The 19,680-nt window shown below is 39.8% G+C and overlaps 1 protein-coding gene across 2 annotated transcripts in view; it reads left to right on the top strand.

Moving 5' to 3' along the window:
• Positions 1-1,282: 1,282 nt before the first annotated feature.
• Positions 1,283-19,680, top strand: part of LOC128510931 (filamin-B) — a 71,722-nt gene continuing 53,324 nt past the window's right edge. For both annotated transcript variants that reach the window (XM_053483469.1, XM_053483468.1), the window contains exon 1: positions 1,283-1,622. In XM_053483469.1, the coding sequence (XP_053339444.1) occupies positions 1,331-1,622 (292 nt within the window). In that variant the 5' untranslated portion in view covers positions 1,283-1,330. The remainder of the gene's footprint in view (positions 1,623-19,680) is intronic.

Here is a 19,680-nt window from a genome sequence, read left to right as displayed (position 1 = left end):
CGTTCTGACCTTAAAAGAAGTTTCTCACCTTTACCGCACTCAATGACATTTCCGCCGACTCAATCTATTAAAAAATATTGATATAAGAGAACACGTATTAAAACGGAAAAACTCTACGCTCAATTTAGGCGCAGGTGGAAACATGAAACTAACATGTGAATCTCCAACAGGTAAATATGAGTTCACTCATTTCAGTTTCAATACTCCCTCATGATTAATACTACCTCAAACTCCAACTAGTAAAGCACATTTTTACTCTTTTCATGCAGAGCACCGCGCGCACACACACACACACACACACCTGACTCTCTCCAGTCACAGGAGAAAAAAAAAATTGATGAAAAATAAAAGTACCTCTTTTTCTCCTGTTCTATAAGGTAAACAAATAAAAGATCATACTCTTAAAATAAATAAATAATATAAACATTTGTTTGCCTACTGAATTGAATAATTTGGAAACTATTTTAATCATAAACAAAAAAAGTTTACATACACATACACAAGTTCACAAAACTCAACACTACATACACATGGAAGCTATTTTGTAAATTGTTATAATTTTTCCCTAAATTGTCATTGGTGTTGCAGTAATTAGTGTTATCAGGAAGAGAAATAACACTCACTTACTCTCTATATTGCTTTATCCTGCCTACAGGGTAGTGGTGGGCTTGGAGCCTATCCCAGGAGACCTACGGCATAAGGCAGGGCACAAACACACACACACTCACAAACACACACACACACACTCACAAACATACACACACACTCACAAACATACACACACTCGCATGCACACACTAGGTCAATTTCGAACAGCAATAAGCTTAATCTGCATGTCTTTGGACTTTGGTAAAAAGAAACTGGAGAACCCGAAGGAAACCAGCCAAACCCAGGAGAACATGCAGACTCCATGCTCACAGACCCAGGCCAGGAATCGAACCCTTGGCCCTGGAGGTGCGAGTAAAAGTTTCAAAGTAAGGTTTTGCTATTAAAAAGGCTCTATATGTGAAAGAAGATGTACATTTCTGGATATATTTATGGCCCAAATTCCATCTTCTCTGTAGAAGGATCCAGGCCTGATGTGAACTGCTCATTATCCAGAAGCAGTGTGGTTTATAGTGCGCATGCGCTCCGGCAAAGGGGGGGAGAAAAAAAAAAAAATCCTGCAGAGGACAGGGAAGAGTTCAGACGCTGCTCGGCAGTGCAACACACTCATACACACACAGAGGCGCGCGCAGTCAGACTCAAAGTAAGACGACTATATAAAATAATAATAATAATAATAATAATATAATCTAGTTATAGAATAGAATAGTGTAAGAGTTTCAGCATGCCTGCTACGGAGAAGGACCTGGCCGAGGACGCGCCGTGGAAGAAGATCCAGCAGAACACGTTCACGCGCTGGTGTAACGAGCACCTGAAGTGCGTGAACAAGCGGATAGGCGACCTGCAGATGGACCTGAACGACGGCTTGCGGCTCATCGCGCTGCTCGAGGTCCTCAGCCAGAAGAAAATGTACCGCAAGTACCACGCCAGGCCCACCTTCCGCCAGATGAAGCTCGAGAACGTCTCCGTAGCGCTCGAGTTTCTGGACCGCGAGAACATCCGGCTCGTCTCCATAGGTACCAGCATCTAACCTCACCGGACCGCCTAGCTGTCTGTTTATTTACTCGTTTGTTTTTATGTTTGTTTGTCCGCGCGGGCGGGCGCGCGCGCGCACGAATTCGTTGATCTCCGTCTTCTTCTACGCACGGTGAGACTTTAACACCTGCGCGAGGTCTCTATATAACAGCGAACCACACCTGGTCGCTCGAATGGCAGCGAGAACACGCGTAAAGCAGGCATTTCTATACATCTCACATCCACACAGAGGAGTGTGTGCCGCCAAGTGCAACTAAATTACACTTATACACAAGAGTTTGAGAGAATTACTTCAAAAAAGACTCTTGAAGTCCAAATACACCTGAAATATGAAGAGTTATAAGAGCTCACACGTCTAGTATGTGAATGCGAGAGGTTTGCAGACATCACAACTTCAACTATTGAAAAGCTAAATGTCTCCAAGTGAACACACAAATAAGTGAAATTTGACTGTTTTTGTTGAGAAATTCGAATCCGGCACATTTGTAAAAGTTTTAAAACATGTCATTTGACTTACAACACAATTTTTTGAGGTAAAAAGAAGTGAAGTTAAACCTACAATTAGTATCAGCGTTTTTAAGAAAACACTTTTATAAACATGGACACATTGGATCCGTTATCAACCGGTCAAAAAAGATTTTTACAGAAATACAGTAAGCATGACTTACTTGATTAGCTAAAATATCAGCATGAAAGAGGGAATTCTTGTATACAAAAAAACATCTATTTTTTAAAAAGAATTTAAATCTGGCAAATTTCAATTGAATATTAAAAAGATGTTGAGGGAAAATTTTGACTAAAAGTCCAATCAACATAACAGCATTTGTAAGAAAGTACTTCATCGATACACCTCGTCTGCTTACATAGAAATGCCACAGACTAATTCAGCGATTAAAAAGCAAAAAGTAAAAAGTATTTTAAAAAGTAGTGGTTAAAAATATCAACATTTAGCTGCATGGAAATGCTTCTATATACATGGATGCTTTCCTGTCCACACCTACTCTGTTTATGTAAAAACACACCTCTTTCCCAACACCTACTCTGTTTATGTAGGAGGTTACATGCCAGAAATTTCAAGAATGGAATTAATAAAAAGCTAAATTTAACTGAAACAAATTCAAGGCTAAATAAAGCTGTTTAGCAGTGGGTGAAATATCAAAATCTATACAGAAAAATGAAGGCCATTTTCCTAGTACCTAGAATGTTTATGTTAAAGGTAAAAATAAGTTAGTTTTCAGTATAACTTATAACAGAATGTTCAACAGTCAAGTCAAGTTATAACTAATTAGAAGTGGCTGAAAAAAAAATCTTGTATTTAAAAATGCATGCCTCCTTCTTTCTTTACACTTAGTGGGTTTGTATAGAAATAGAACATCACTCAAATTATAAATGAAAAGTGAAGTTATTCTCAAAATAATTTGTGTGACTAAAGTATTAATTTTACAGAATAATTTTGGATAAAAAAATAATTGACAGCTTGGTTGTTTTATGTTTTATGTAAAATAGCAATAATTAAAACTTAAAAAAAAAAAAAAGTTTGTAAACTTAAAAAAAATGAAGCTGCTTCTTTTCTAATGGTATGGTAGTGAATAGTATCTCTCTTTTTTTTTTTTACTCTCCTCTAAATTATTAATTGCAACCCATCAAAGTCCATATTGGATAATAACCCATCTTTTCTTGATTTTTCAGTACTAAAGTTTTATAGCTTTGAAATCAGCAGTACAAAAAAACCTGATGCTATACAATATATTGATCTGATAAACCACTAAAGACTAAGAACAAGCTCCAAAACCTAATCAAATGTAATCCTTTTTTTGTTATTATCATTTGTTGCTTTGATTTATTCCTATGGCATTATTACTCTGTCTAGTAAATTTTACCAGTTAAGGGGTTAATACGTTTTTCTAATGTTGTGTTTGAAAATCATGACCCTGACTTTATAACATGTTTATCTAACAAGAGTTGGTCTAACCAGTCATCATCAGAATCAGAATGATGACTTGCCTTCTTTGTTGGATGAAGTAAACATGGATAAACTTTGCCATGCCATCATTTCCAGCATACAAATCACAACAATGTTGAATTCATTTATCATGAGCTTGAAAGGCTGAACTGCTTCTACAGTTTGTTGTGTGGAACATGTTAGAGGAAAATAATCCATTCGGACAGTTTGCTTTGTACTGGGCATGGGCATGAACATGCTTCTGTCTTATTGAATTGAACGTTTTGAGATTTCCTGAAGCACTTAAGCTCTGCAAGAATTGTACTTGTATAGGCTTGAAATTTCTACAGTTTCTTGTTTAGATGGCAGCATGCTTTGTTCTGATACTGTAGATGTAGATGTTCCCAAATTAATCCTGAGGTATAAATGTGTAAGTGTGTGTAAAACAAGATTTTATCTTGTCTATTTATAATAGTGCCTGACCAAAAAAGGCAAAAAAAGTATAATTTTTGTTACATTATAATATTATATGTTCAATAGCATTTCCATACATTCACAACGTAATGAGAACTCGCAGGATGGTGACTAAATAGATGTGACCACCATTTGTTAGTGAGACTGGTCATAAAAAAGGCTGCAGTTTGCTTGGGAAAAAAAATATTGGATTTTGCAGCAATGTAAAAAGGTCATGTGGTCTGATGAATTTAGGTTGACCCTATCCCTAGTAATGGGCGTGTCAGGGTGAGAAAGGGAAGCATATGAAGCAATGCATTGTCATGCATAGTGGCCACTGTACAGTATGATCTTACAGTATGATCTGAGGTTGCTTCAGTTTGTCAGATCTAGGCTCAGCACTAATACAATGTGGCAGTAAATAAAGTCAGCTGATGATCTGAATGTAGTGAGTGACCAGGTTATCACATCTATGGAGTTTTTCCTCTTGTGAAAGAGTGGCTGTGGGAGATGACGATTCATTTTCACACATAAACTGGACACCACATTGTGTGTGCAACCAAATCTAAAGGTGACTGAAATCTTATCAGGTACAACTTTTTTTCTTTTGGCTAGGCTTTAAATCCACATCATTCCCTTAATTCCCTTTATCCCCTTAATTCCCTTAATTCTAGGGTCAAGGTTGCATTTTGTTTGAGATGATTCAGCAAATCATGTTCTAGTATTTTACAGGTTTATACTCGCATCCTCAACCTCCTGCACCTACTGTACTGTTCCTCTCTTTAGCTTAGTTTACATCACCTTTATCAACTCGTTTATTTACTCAGGAAGTAGATGCTTGTTTTCCATAGGTGACACATTACACAGTCGTGTCCTGAGTGATGGTGACTTCCTGTTCAAGGGATGCTCATGTGTTTACTCTGGCTCTATATGTAGGGATGTTTGGAAATGGTGATCGATGACGGGATCAGTAAGTCGGTGGACATGTAAGCTTACACAACTTTACACAACAATTAGCTGAAGTGACAACTGAGAAACTTGGGTAAATGTGAATTGTTCAGTAAAGTATATCTAATGTGGCTTAGTCACGCCTGGTAGTGTTTGAGGATTGTGATGAAACAAGTCCTGTAGGGTAGATACACGCAAAGGGTCTTTTTTTTTCTTTTCTTTAACATTCTCAGAAGAGGAAAGTCACAAGTTTGAAGCTTATTACATATTCTAGCGATTATTCCTAGTCGCATTGTGTTATAGGAGTGTGGTATGTTCTTTGTTTCAGATTATATTATGAAGATCCTCTAAAGATAGAAATGGGATGAAAGAAAAAACTATCATGTGCTTACGACCAGTGTTGGGTTTAACGCGTTACAAAGTAACATAAATTACTTTTTTGATGTAATGAGTAATTAAACGCGTTATGTCCGCCAATTAAGTACTCAGTTATTTCGTTATTTTTTCAAAAATGTAATCCGTTATTCAGACAATTTATTGGCTCCGTGAGCCAGACAGCCGTGATTCCCAATCCGATATTGTGTGTGTGAAAGTTGTCCTACAAGCCCCGTCCTCGATAACTCCTCCTCTGTTATTCCTGCTGTTGTACCCCTATCTCACCTACAGTATGCGGTTTGTGGGGACCAACGCGTGGAAAGATGGAAACCTAATCACAGCGCCAAAACTTTTTGATGTAACTGATTATTTTTTAAAGACAGTAATTTTGTAATGTAATTAGTTAATTTAAAAAAGTAATAAGACTAAAAACCAAATAAATTTCTTGTCAGTGCTACAATTTTGTCAAGTACTGTCAACACGGTTGACGTGTTTGTTTTGGTGCGAGTTACACTCAGATTTAAGAACGGTTTCCCCGAACTAACGAATGACGTCGTTCTCATTGTAAGGTCAGAGGGTTTCTGCATTGACGAGGGATTAAGTGTCCGTTAACTTCGCGACTAAAAGAGCTGCGGAATTCTGCTATGCTGAGAGCATGCGTTCGATTTACCTCAAAGTGTACAGTGACGGATGATGCACTGTTTCTCACTTTCCACATCCCGATGGATCTCGTTTTACCACGTCTTCAATTGTGGCTCCGTTTCTGCCTCGAATATTTCATCAACCCTGTTCCAACGTAATCATAGTTTAGACTTGAAATGTCTTGAAATAGGCCTAGCGGTCTCCTTGTTTTTTTTTTTTGTTTTTTTTGTATTATTTTTGCTGAGGTTGCTTGCTCTTGGTAGCAGAAATCACAATTTCATAACCCTTTATTGAAGTACAGGAATTGCTTAAAGAACTGCAGGAAATCCATCGCATTTATGATTGCATAATAATCTAAAGCTGGTGTTGCTCGGAGGATATACGGCTTTATGACACGACTTAATGGCACTAAGTGTCTTTCCATGTGTTATATTATTGTTTTTTTTCATGACATGGTCACTTCAAGTTGAGCCGTGGGGCCACAGAGTTGGTTAAAAAGCCACAACCCACATGACGGTTTGCCTTACTGTTTTTATAGCCCTATGAACTCAACCTCGATGCGTTTTCTATCACTTTGGAGAAGGGCTATAATCTGCGCATCTAAAAAGAAAGAAACCGCCGCAGTCCATAAATTCCAGCAGCAGAGCAGAACAGAACAGAGCAGCGCACGGTGGCTGTCGAGCAAGGAGGCGTGACCCAGTCTCTACCGAAGTCACAGCGGAGATCTGGCTCGGCTCTCGGATGAGCTGCTCCGCCGGCGGCTTGTTCACGCACCCTGACCTTGGAAGCCACTGCAAGCTTACCGCCTCCACGTATCTTCTAAGCGCAGCCTAAACAAATGTGTTTCTCTAGGAAGCGTGGTCACGCATATGGAATTCCGCTAGTGTTTTAGGGCTCTTTAATCACGATGACGACCGCAAGCCTGCCACAGACCTGCCTCCCTTACAGATCCAGCGCAAGCAGGAGTCCAATAAATCAGACCATGCCAAAGTCTGATCTCTAGAGAATAAGGCCAGAGAGGAGGACCGGAGGTTCTGTGATTGCTGCTGCTTTCGTAGTTTAAAGGTTGCAAGTTCACATGAGTTTGAACTTTTCCTGGGTGGTACCTTAGAGGTCGTGCTATGCTGTTGGTCAGCATTGCTGTCATTTATGTATTACTGAACTGTGTGCTTTTGTAGGAAGACTAAACAGATACGTGCGTGGTGTCAGATTGCGTAGAACGCCAGGTGTTTAAGGTTTACAGCTGCCGTCTGGTTAAGCAAGCCTACCCCGTGTAGAAAATGCCGTGTATTAAATCTAGAACCAAATGAAAAGACAAACATGACTGGTAAAGGGTTATTAATTAACATTTATGGTGTTTTACCCGACTGCATTGTTACTAGAATTGTTATTATTGTTAACATTATTATTTATGAAACGTTTCTCATCTTGAGTACTTTACCTGGGGGGAAAAAAAAGAAATCTTATGCAAAGTACATATGATGAAGCGCTTTAATGAAATGATCTACAATCGATAATGAGCTGTAATGATGATAATTACTAGTTTTTCATAAAGCTCCTCTCTTTTGAAGCTGATAAGTGCTCCTGTGCTGGCTCTCAGTGCTGCTGTGATGCGTTCGTAGGCAGAAGGGTGCAGCACGACCTTGTGTGTGATTTTGCTTTTTTTTTACCGCATCTCTACAAACACCAATTATTATCAAAAGATTATGATTTGTTTGTTTATATAACCAGTTATTTTTCTCCGCCAATACATCCTTTTGTGGCTGGCGGAACTAAGTAACCACAACTGGCGGAGCTGGCGATAAGACTGTAACTGTATTTAACCGGTGAAAGTAGTTCACGGTACTATATAGCCAAAAGGTGAGCAGAAGGAGAGAGACATGGATGTGGTGGACAGTCCTGTAAATTTTACACCGCAATTAGCCTGGTGTTAAAAGCTAGTTGGCTTTCTAGTTTGACTTGGGCATAGGTAAACAGCCCAAACATGGTGCTAATGTGTTTTACCAAGTGGAAAAAGTGAATTTTCAGATAAGGTCATGTAACACATTTCCTGTAATATATGTATAACATAAAAAAAAAATTCAGCACCAAAAACAGGGAGGCATTTCAAAATGACTTGGAAGCAATTAGTAAGTACACAAAGTGCTAATTAAATTGACAACGTTATCAGATGTGTTATTCCGTTCAAAGTGCTCTCATGAGAATTAAAAAGCAGCACATTAATGCTGCACAATTAAATGCACAAATATCTAAATATGGACCTGCAAAATAATTTACTTGTCATGTATGTCATGGTCAGGAAATTACTATATGTCGAGTTTGTCGATAATCAAAGTGTTAAAAAACCCTCAGGGTCTGTGTGCGTGGAGTTTGCATGTTCTCCCCGTGCTTGGTGGGTTTTCTCCCACAGTCCAAAGACATGTAGATGATTGACATTTCCAGAATGGCATTAGTGTGTGTGTTTGTGTGTGCATGCTTGTGCACTGCCATAGATTGGCACTCCGCTCAGGGTTGTCCCTCAGGGATGGGCCCTAGGCCACTTTCATCCAAACATGTGAGGTGATTTCTATCCTGTACTCCATTCAGATCTGCTGTTCTTTACAAAAGTTAAATCATTCAGCACATTCTGATCAGTCACAGTCCAGTAGTGCTGTGGTATAAAATAAAGTCCAAGCTCAAGAGCTATAATCTGGCTTAGGTAAACAATGGCCTGCGTAATTGTCTTTTTTTTTTTTTTTTTTTTTTTAAAGACCAAACATTTGGTCATATCTTTAAATATCCTATATTTCCTCTTTTTCCAACCCAAAGATTTCAGACCATGATTGGCTCTTGAAGAAAACATCATTGCGTAATGTTCATGCTGAAGGCGATGTTTTTGTCTTCGGTTATTGAACATGATATCTGTGGGTTCAGCTCCGTGTCTCCCTTAGCGGGCGGTAGCCGTTCCTCCGTGGCGCTGTCAGTGGAAGCGTGGCAGGCTTTTGTTCAAACTGTGAATGGTGAAGTGGGTTTGCGAGTTCTTTCTGATTGCCAGAGCTTGCAAGAAGCTTTTGTCCAGTTGTGATGTGAGAAGGCGTTTCTCTGTGATGAGTATACAGCTGAGGGGACAGGCTACTCAAAAGGTGATTTCCCTACATGCTTGAGTGTTGTACTGCTGTCCTCCTCCACTTTCACTCGCTTTACTCCCAGGTGCATTGCTTCAGAGGGCCTGATCTCTCTGGATTCTTCAGCTCCTTAGTTTTAGGCTTCCGGAGAGAACAGATGTCAAGAGGCACTGTCTGTTAAATTACTGTCTCGGTTTAGTGGTAGGTGTTTCATCTGCCATGCGGAAGGCCCGGGTCCGATTCCCAGCCAGTGTCTAATCCCCCAGCCACTGGATGCAGTGCCAGTCCCAAGCCCGGATACGAAGGGAGGGTTGCGTCAGGAAGGGCATCCGGCGTAAAACCTGTGCCAAGTTGTTGTGCGGACCAGATACTAAATATAAATGTTTTTAAAGAAGCCTCAAATATCCATTAATGGCGATCCCAGCCAAGGCCTGCTACAGTCGTTCCCATTAACATTCAACGAGTGGAACACCTGATCCTTGAAAATCAACTAAGAATCTGTAGCCAAATACAGAATAGACGCATTTGACCGTGGGAACTGTACGCGCAATCATTCACCAACACCACTTGCACGTTACGGGAACTCGGCTAGGTTCTACCACATTCCCTTGTACAGTCCTGACCTCACTATCTTATCACTCTTTTGCACCAAGGATTGGCTAATGTCATTATGATTGACAGGAGAGGGAATATAACATCCCTCCCACTCAGTGAGCACAACTAGTTTAACTTCTTTTGCTCCCTGACCCTTAAAGCTTTAGCATCTAACTTGTGATCTCCCAGTGAAAGTTTAGTTTTTTCATTTCATTTACAATTTGTCAAATAATGCTTTAGTCTGTTTTTGGTTTATTCATTATTTATTTATTCCATAGATATTAATAAAGGTACCTGCAAAACTTGTACTGAACATGTTATCACAATAGAAGTAACACAGCCAGTCACCTACACAAAAAAAAAATCGTACTGTATGCAAGATTGCGAAATCTCCAGCGCCAAAGCTTAGCCTTGTGAGAATTATGTGATGGTCACAAGTGTTGGGTAACTGTGCGTAAGGAATTATTCCAGTTTTTCCACATTTCTTTTCGTGAAAGTTCCAGAAATCTGACTGCGTGTGCTGACGGATCGAATGTGACGCCTTCGTACGTTGTCCAAGATCCTGATCAAAAGTGTTTAAGAGCCTGCTATAATTCTGTCGGTATGCTGACAGGGCAGAACTGAAATCATTTTCGTTCCCCCCATAACCCCCTCTCCCACCACCCCCACATGTCTGCCTCATGGGTGATGAAGTTGTATCCGAGCTAAAGTTCTCATGAGGACAAGGATGTGACTAAGATACTCTGAATCCCAGCATGTTTTATTATATGTTTATTCTAAGAGTCTGTCAGTCGTCTACATGGATCTACTTCTTTATTTACTTACACACGTGAATATAATATTTCTTTTTCATTCTGTTGTACTGTGCATGCTGCATGACTGACAAATGTGAATATTTTTGGTGATATTTGGAAGTTTGGTGCCGGCAGTCCTTCTCGTGAGCTTTGAAACGAGTTGTACTTGGCACAGCACGAACATGATGCAGCACTGAGAGTGTGAGACTCAATCATGCAGAATGGGTAGATCTTTAAAATAAGCTTTTTAAATCTTTTTTTTTTTATTAATGCATAGTATTTGAGTCAGATCTAAGTCACTTTCGTATGTGACCCTACATCATATATATATATATGTCTGATACATTATCATGCGACTTGAATGAGAATGGGTAGATCAGAAATCATGTGACTTTTTTGCCACTGCGCATGTTAAGGGCAATTGTCAGTCAACCTTAGCGTGGGGATTTCATAGCAGTGCTAGCAACAGCTGCTAAAACAGCTAAGGCAAAACGCCTGGCTTTCTTCCTTCTGCTGTATTCCTAACAATTACAGCCGACTAACAAATTACAGCCGTCCTCCAGAGCAAAATCCCAATCTAATTTTTTGCCAAAATCGCATCCATTGTTTGAAACGAACGTGCACTCGCACAAATTTGAGACCCAGATGGCGTGAGCAAAGACATATAGATGTGCGCATGCATGCCATTTTAGAGGACTGATGCGTCTGCATTGAAGTCAGATACTGTAAAAGTCACTTGTCATTATGAACGTGACCAGTCATGACATCCAAATCCCATCCGCACCTAAAAAAAATAAAAAAATCTGAATTAAACAACGTGGCTTGTAATGTGAACACAGGCAAGATCTCTGTAGGTTGGTAATGCTCCAAGGTTAAGTGCATGCTGGCACTCCTCAAATCCACATTTTATCGGCTCTTATCAAAGCATTGGGTGTGAACCTGAATTGCCGGATGTTCTGTGCATGAAAAAAAATTCCGTTCCATTAAAGTCCTCACTGTAACACTCTCTGCGAAATGGAACATTTGAGTTGTCTCACACTGTGCAGTTTATGGAATTTATTGACTTTTTCTGGGAAAAAACCCATATAGAATGTTAAACATATGAAATATATATATTATATTTTATTTTCAGAACAAATTTATGTTTTGACCCTGCTTTTGTACCCCTGTCACTGTCAGAAATATAAATATATATATATATATATATATATATATATATATATATATATATATAGATAGATATATGTGTGTGTGTGTGTGTGTGTGTATATATATATATGTGTGTGTGTGTGTGTATATATATATATATATACACAGATTCACAGACAAGAAACCGTGTCCGTATTTATCTGTTTTTAAAGTGAAACGTCTGCCCCACCGTATTTTCTCAAAGGCCTGGAATTCTCATTAAAGGAAACCCCTGCATCAAAAGGCCACACGCTTCCTTTTTCTTTTTTCTTTTTTTTACTTATCTTGTACTTATCTCCAGGGTGACATCACCATCTTCACAAACAGCATCTTCTGTTCAGCCTAAGGTCAAACCTACTAGACCTGCTCTGTTTTTTTATACACGGATATTTGAGTAATTTATGCTCCATGTGTTTTGCATCAAAAGAACCCTTCAGGCGGCGTTCACTCTGGATCGCTTTTCGCGTCCTCTGTGGATGTTATGATTCGTCGTTCTGGTTGTCCAGAGCAGCGTGAGTGGAAAAGACGGGATGCACCTGATTTGGCTGTGAATCGAGAACAGGAGGAATCACGCAGGGCAGGGTTGTGGGAAGGAAGCTCATTCCTTGTGAAATGCCTGCGCTGGAAATCACGGATGCAGTGACGCTTTGGGAATCCAAATGTGCTCCAAAACTCCCTGGAAAATGAGTGGTCACTTTCATTTTGTTGTACCAGTGCAAAAGTTGTAATCTGCATGCTTTGCGGTCAGACTGAAACAGAAACCTTGTTGTTCCTTGCACCTCAGCATGTTGGAATGTCCCGGGTTTGCCACCTCAGGATGAGCAGCGACTATATGTGGAGTGTTTACTTTACATCGATACTGATGCAGATTCTGAAATAATGACCTACTTGGCAGTATTCAGGAGTCATGTTTGTCATGTCATAACCCTCGATTTAGTTTCATTTTTTTCTGTTGTTTGTTTCAGTTTAAGCTGTCTGCTGCTAGCAATGCACTCCTTGTGCTAAATGTAATGCTTGATGAGACATATATATCTTTTTTGGGAGGGATAAAGACAATGAAGTTTATAAGCATAATTTATTTTATACAATGAAATTGGTATAGAGCTTTCAATAATTAGTATGACGTCCTTTTCAAAAAGACATCTGCAGTCCTCTGGTGTTACTCGCCCTGTCTGTGCCTGCCTGATTGCCTCATGAAGATTGTGTACAGAAAACGGTTTCTTCACTGCTACCGGCTTTTTCATTATTAGAGACCCAGGCGATGGCTCCTTCTGAAACTGTACAAAATGTATTTGAGACTATATTCTAAACAAAGGGTAATCATACCAACTAAATATAGAAATTTATTTTACTAAAAACAGTTGTTTGCATGGGTTAAGGACTTCTGCACAGTACCTGTACATGTCTTAGCTAAGCATCAGTATTATGCTGTTATTAAACATAAAAAAAAAAAAAACGCTGTTATTGCATTTCAAAGAAGTTGTTTCTTTAATATGTAACCACAAAACAGGGTGCTGTCATTGCCCGTTGTTCGATTATTAGTGCTCCGACTCGCACGTTGTCCTGCAGTATTTGTTTTCTTATGCATGTATACAGTATAAGCACAGTATGGGTCAGAAACCTGATACCGCTACGCATCCCTAGTGTTTACAGTAGCTTGGTTGTTTTGCCCCAGGTTTATTACTTCGCCGCACCCGACACCTCAAAGTGTCAATGCTTTGTCTATAACTCTTGTACAATCTCAGCTTTCGTCTCAGATCAAGTGTTGCTTCGTTGAAGACGACTGACTCGGCAAGCGGTTTCTCCTAACTATCGTCTAAGCATTCCGCACTGGAAGATGTTACCCTAGACCCTAGACACCATTTTACCTTTTAGTCATCTTCTGCTTTCATGTTAAAATTTCTGAATCTCTTCCATTACCTAAAGCTGAGCGCTCATGCCAGATTTGCCTGGCAGGAATTGTTTTTCCTGCTTTGGTCATGGTCCCATGTGTATGTGTGTGTGAACCCGAGTAATAAAGAGTAGCTTTCCAAGGTCGGCACAGGAAACGCTTATGCCGTCGGCATGGAAACCGAAGGCCACGTTGCGTCGTTTGGAGCGCGGCGCTGACCTTAGAAAAACCTGGGTCTCTGCCACAGGCACAGGAAACCCCTGCCCTCAATCTCGCTGACATCACGGGTGAGCTAATATTTAGGCATGCTCAGACCCACAGAGCGCCTGTTAATTTATGACCGAGCTAGTTGAGAGTTCTTTATGAAACTTAAACACCAATCTTTTTCTTTGAAACATCCCTCGCATGTCGCTCGGTTGTTGGACAAAATATATGATGTGTTGGAGTCGCGGATGAATTGCAGGCGTCGTCTCGCGTCAAACGGCCTTAAGGATTGCGACATGGACTCTTGGAGCGTTTTCTTCCCACCTGGGGAAAAAAAAACAAAAGGTCACGCGGCTCTTTAGCCCCCTTGCTGTGCATCGGGTTAAGATTAAAGTTAATGTTTTACGTTCTCATGACATGCCATCTGTTTTAAGCCCGTGCTTAAAAGCGTTGCGTTCGATGATCTCATCCCTGCCTCGTTCTTACACAACCGTACCGCGCTCCCTGAACGTGTGTTTAAGCAGCAGGGAGCAAATGTTTCAAATGTTTGTGCTCCAGTAATCAAAAGCATGTCCGACTCGTCCACACACCTGAACTTTCTCAGAGCTTTTACGATCTGCAGGCCCGAGCGGATTAGAAATCGGTGCCGATTGGCTGTTTCAGATGTTTTCAAGGACGTTCAAATGGATAGTGTTTATAGCTTTCGACTAGCAGAATTGAGGAGGATTAGGAACCCTTTCAGATCGCAGAGACTCCACCCTTGGGTCAAGGCCAGTGCTTGTTCAGAAACTGTAGCAAAGCTTGAAAGCTGCCATTGGCTGTTTGAATTACAGCTCTGACACGTCTGACAGATTATGGAGCGTGGGGTAGTTTTATGAGAACGGGTAAAATGTGCAAACAAAGAAACCCATAGAAACATGATCTCTTTATCTGGCACGATTCGAGACGTAATCGTCTCTTGCCGTGTGCGTTTCAAATCGACGAGTAGTTATACATCGATTCCTTGCTCCTGTATTATTTGTTTTGGCCGCCTTAGCCAGATGACATCAGATCTATGAATCAGATCTATGTGTCCTCAAAACCTTTTTTTTTTTAAAAATACATCAAGGAGACAAGTTTAGGCATTCGAGTTCAACAAAAGATTATATCTGTTGTTTGCAAAAGATTTCTCCTGGCAGAATGAGACTTGTATAGCATTTCGGCTTGTTCGTTTAAGTTAACGTTATTGGCTGATTTTTGCGTTCTGTAACTATCAGTTTTTATGTCAAACATCCTGTGATTGATTAGTTTGAATTAAGCATTGAATATTTCATTTCTTATTAAAAACAAAGTATTTGAGATTGAATTAATGTTAATGGCATGCCTGACTATCAAACAATAATTGAAAATCATATATGAAACTGGAAACTATGAATGCCACAATGTTTAACTTTAATCGTTACTGTCCGTACGTTTCTAGCGTGACCATAGACAGGCCATTCATGCATGAAAACCCTCCAGTGTGGTTGAATTAAAACAATTCTGCAAAGAAGAGTGAGCCAAAATCCCTCTACAGCGATGTGAAAAACTCATTGCCAGTTATCACAAACTCTTGATTACAGTTTTTGCCACTAAGGGTGGCACAACCAGTTATTAGGTTTAGGTGCAATTACAATTACTCACATAGGGCCAGGCAGGTTTGGGCAGCTTTTTCTCTTTGTAATAAATGAAATCATCATTTAATGGCTGCATTTTGTATTTATTCTGGTTATCTTCTTGTAATATTCAAATTAGTTTGTTGAGCTGAATCATTTAAGCGTGACTTTTACAACAGTGTAAAATTTTACATTATATATATATATATATATATATATATATATATAATAGAATTATAGAGGAAATGTGACATTATGCCACCTCAAATGCAACCAGATTGCATTTTTTTTACTTGAATTTTGAAATCAGTGTGGCGATATATGATTTACCACACAATAGAATCACAATACGTAAAATAATATAAAAAAAAGCCTCTCTAGCATCTCTGAACACCTGCACTGCAGTGCACAACATAACATATTTTGTGTATGTTATGTTGTTAGTAAGGCTTGTAAAAAATAAAAGCTTGTTTTTGCCTTCCATGGTCTAAAAAAGTTTAGAATAGCCCTAGAGTTTATTTTTTTTTTTTTCAGGTTATTTAAAAAAAAAAAAAAAGGCCGCAAAAATGTGGAACTTAAAAAGCATGAAAGATAAACCACACAAATGAATTCAGGTCTCTGCAAGAGGAGGATTTTTAATCCAACACCTCCCTAATGGCGAGAGTGCTTGCCCACCCCTAGGAGAATGTGACGACTTATGGCAGGAAGACATTTAATAGCTGTTTTCTATTAATATCTATTTTTTTTTTTTTTTTAAATGGTATGGTACAGGGGGCGTTCAAGTCAAACCCGGACTTTGGAAATCATGACATTTTTAGTGAATGGAGGTATAAAAATAATTGACATTTACAGAAGACTTCAAGCACAAATGCTAAGATGAGACCCTTAGCCGCAGTAAAACATAGCAGTCATTCCCAAGAACTTTAAGCAAGTGAAACATCACTTTACACCCATTACAGAACCTCGCCTGGGCGTTATTGTCACAACCCCTGTACAGTTCTGATCCAAGCCATTTCCACATGTTTGGGCCATTAAAGGAGTTCATGGGAGGCCAGCATTTCAGACATGAAGCAGGCGTTCTGAGAAAACAGGGACTTTCTACCTTGATGGTATCCAAGCACTAGTGAAAGACTGGGATAAGTGCATTAGTTTAGCAGGGCATTATATAGAGAATATAAAGTAAGCTTTTTCTGTAAAACTGTTTTGTTATTCTGCACGATTAAGTCCCAGATTGACTTGAACACCCCTCGCGCATATACAGACAAAAATCTGTTTATACTGTAACTGTGTATGCTGTGGTGTTTGAACAGCTTTGGGATTCCGTCTGTTTCAGATCAATCCGGGATGCAAACTTACAGTAAACGTAGTCTGTGATGTCTGTCTTCATCGCATGAACAAAACCAGAATATTGGCTTAACGGATTGGCCTGAGACACACGTGCGTCAACAAGATGCTTAAATCTGCGTGCAGTATGGCGTACCTTTGATTTTTAGCCTACCTGTTTTTAAAGCCTAACGCTTTCAAGTTGAATGTGTAAAACAACCTTCTCATCTGATCATTTCGTTACTCATATTTGTCGCTTGTGCTGTTTTCTAAATGACCGCTTTTGTTCCTTTTGGGGTGAAAAAAAAATAAAAATCCCAGTCCAGCTCGTCAGACAAAGATGTGTTTAAAGAGCTCTTTCTTGGAACGCCATCGAGAACTCTTCAGGTTTCTACCCCGTTTCTGTCTTTTGTCCTCCTCCACATACGGCCACAATGCCAGGTTTCTGAGATCACACAATGCTCTACACAGGAGTACTGTGTCTGCTTTCGAGACCTGGAAACCTGAGCTGTGGCTTAGGTGATGCATTCCCTCCGCTGTTTTTTTTTTTTTTTTTTTTCTTTTTAGATGCTTCTTATGTACTTGTTTTTTTTTTTTTTTTATAGGGATGTTTTTCATGAAACTCAGAAAGCTTCTTGGTCTTGCATACAGACAGCTGTTTCATGAACGTGAGCCAAACCCCATCGCTTTTTCTAATGGACATGAACCGTGCGCGTGGTGCCAAGTTCGAGAGCGCTCCCTCTGTCTTGGCTGATGAGCTTCCTCGAAAACATTATTAAACTTTAAATAGAGGCTATATTTTAATATAATAATAATAAGTCTAGTATTGAAGCACTGAGGCTGCGGTGATGAGTAATTAGATTTGTGGTGGAAGGAACTAAAACGATGTAAATGTTAAAAGAATAATTGCAGTCTTTAAAACCGTGCCGTGTAGCACTTTTCCCAGAATTGTCCAATTAAATTACATCCATTAAAAGCAGTTAAATAAACAAACCTTCCCTGGCCGCTGTTACTAGAATAGGCAGGCAAAAGGGTGATATCAACAAAATCTATTACTTCAACATTTTTTGGGAAACCGCATGCATCTGGTATTTGATTTCTTGCTGAAACTCGACTTTAGATATCTGATTCTGCTCCCCAAGCTCACCCCCGTCCTGCTGTTCCAAACTTTGCCTAACACACTTGAACCAATTTGTAAGTTTTCTTAGCTCGGTGTCAGTAAGCTAGTACAGCACAGAGGGTTGGGGATTTCTCCAGGATTAGAGATGCGCGTTTAGTCCTGTCATTATTTCAACAGAGCGCTTCTACGATCAGTATATCTAACACTTTGTTTATCTAAGCCAATGCGTTCGAATGGTTTTAATCATGAGAAACGCAAGTGCTGAAGATTGCATCCAGCACACGACTTTGGATATGCGCCCAGCTCAGGCAGCTGTCCGTGATCCCTAGCTGCTGTCCCTGGAAACGGTCAAGATCACTAAGTTTGTACTTCACCCTTATGTCTAGGGTTGAAGCACTGATCTTAGCTAAATTATCAAATCTTTACATTTTCGCAGAATCTAAAATGACTAATCAAGGTTCCTTTTGGTTTTCATTTCAGCTGGGCCTGTGATGCAGGCGGTAATTGAAAAAATCCGCAAGTAACACAAGTAACAGTACCATGCAAAAGTCTTAAGCCATCCCTCATTTCTTCATGTTGAAGTAAGTTAGTCTGGAGAACTGTTGCTTAAGACTACATTAAAAAAAAAAAGAAGACAAGAGAGTCTGGCTCTTTGGAAGCAAAATACACTGATTTAAAAGAATACACCATTACTTTCAATACCCTCTGGCATAGGGTCCGTCTGGACTCGTCAGACTACATAACCTTTTCCCATTGCTCCAAAGTCCAATCTTTATGCTTCTTAAAAAATTCAAGCCTTTTTTCCTGATTATTCTCACAAACAAGTAATTTTAGTCCCTGTTTAGTCCCAATCCTGTGAGTTCTCATCTTCTCTTACCCTTATACCTAGACAGGGGGTTTACTGTTGATGTTTTACAAGGAAACTTCACGTAACATTTGTTCCACAGAGTTGACGGTTAAGCCCTATCCGTCCATGCTTTGATGAGGTGTTGAAGGGTTCCTAACCCTCTTCCAGCAATTTCAAACCTCTTGAGTTGTTTTATTTGTTTGATGCAGCCCAGTAATTTGACCCTTTTGGCCAGGCAGTTACGACATGAGGGCTGACTCGAGACTTTTGCACAGTACTGTAAGTTGTTAGACTGTACTTCAGAAGTGATGATCTTGGTGTGGCTTGATCAAAAGGTCGTAATATTTTAGGATTGCGGGATTATAGGATTTTCGGTTTATGATGTCCCTCATGTCTTAGGGTTCTCCCTCATCATACCGCAACTTCATACCAAGGTAGGACAACTGCTTTCTTCAAGATGCAGAAAGCCAGATGCCTGAATATATTCAAACTGCTACCCGTACAATTAAGTAGAAACATCTTATGTGCTTCCTTTGGCAGACAGAGCTCATTACCTTGGGATAAGTGCATGCTTCAATAAAAGGATGATGTGGGTTTGAAATCAATGAGAGCCTGAAGAGCCCCTCAGCATTGATAAAAGGTTTAAGTTTTTCATGAATACTGTATGCATACACATGTTTTGTGAGGGAGACGACTGTGTATGAGAGGAAGCTGGGGGTACGAGTCTGGCGGCAGCATGTTGATTTTCTGTTCCGCTTAGATTCAAGAATGAAGGAGATGATCTCGAATGGATTCGGTCAGCCGGGAGTTTTGCTCAAACTCCTTGAGCGAGAATCTGTCGCCACGTCCAAAGAGCACTTCGGATCGGGTTAGTTTTACATACCGAGGTGGCGTGCTATTTGTTTCTGGAGTGTTTCTGGGATAATAGTCTTGTCCAAATCTGTGAAATTGTAGAGCCTGTCATGTCTGTGATTCGTACA

Source organism: Clarias gariepinus, chromosome 23, assembly GCF_024256425.1.
Source record: "Clarias gariepinus isolate MV-2021 ecotype Netherlands chromosome 23, CGAR_prim_01v2, whole genome shotgun sequence".
Classification (NCBI taxonomy): Eukaryota; Metazoa; Chordata; class Actinopteri; order Siluriformes; family Clariidae; genus Clarias; species Clarias gariepinus.
Note: the sequence above shows the minus strand (reverse complement) of the source record. Positions and strands in the feature narration are given on the sequence as shown.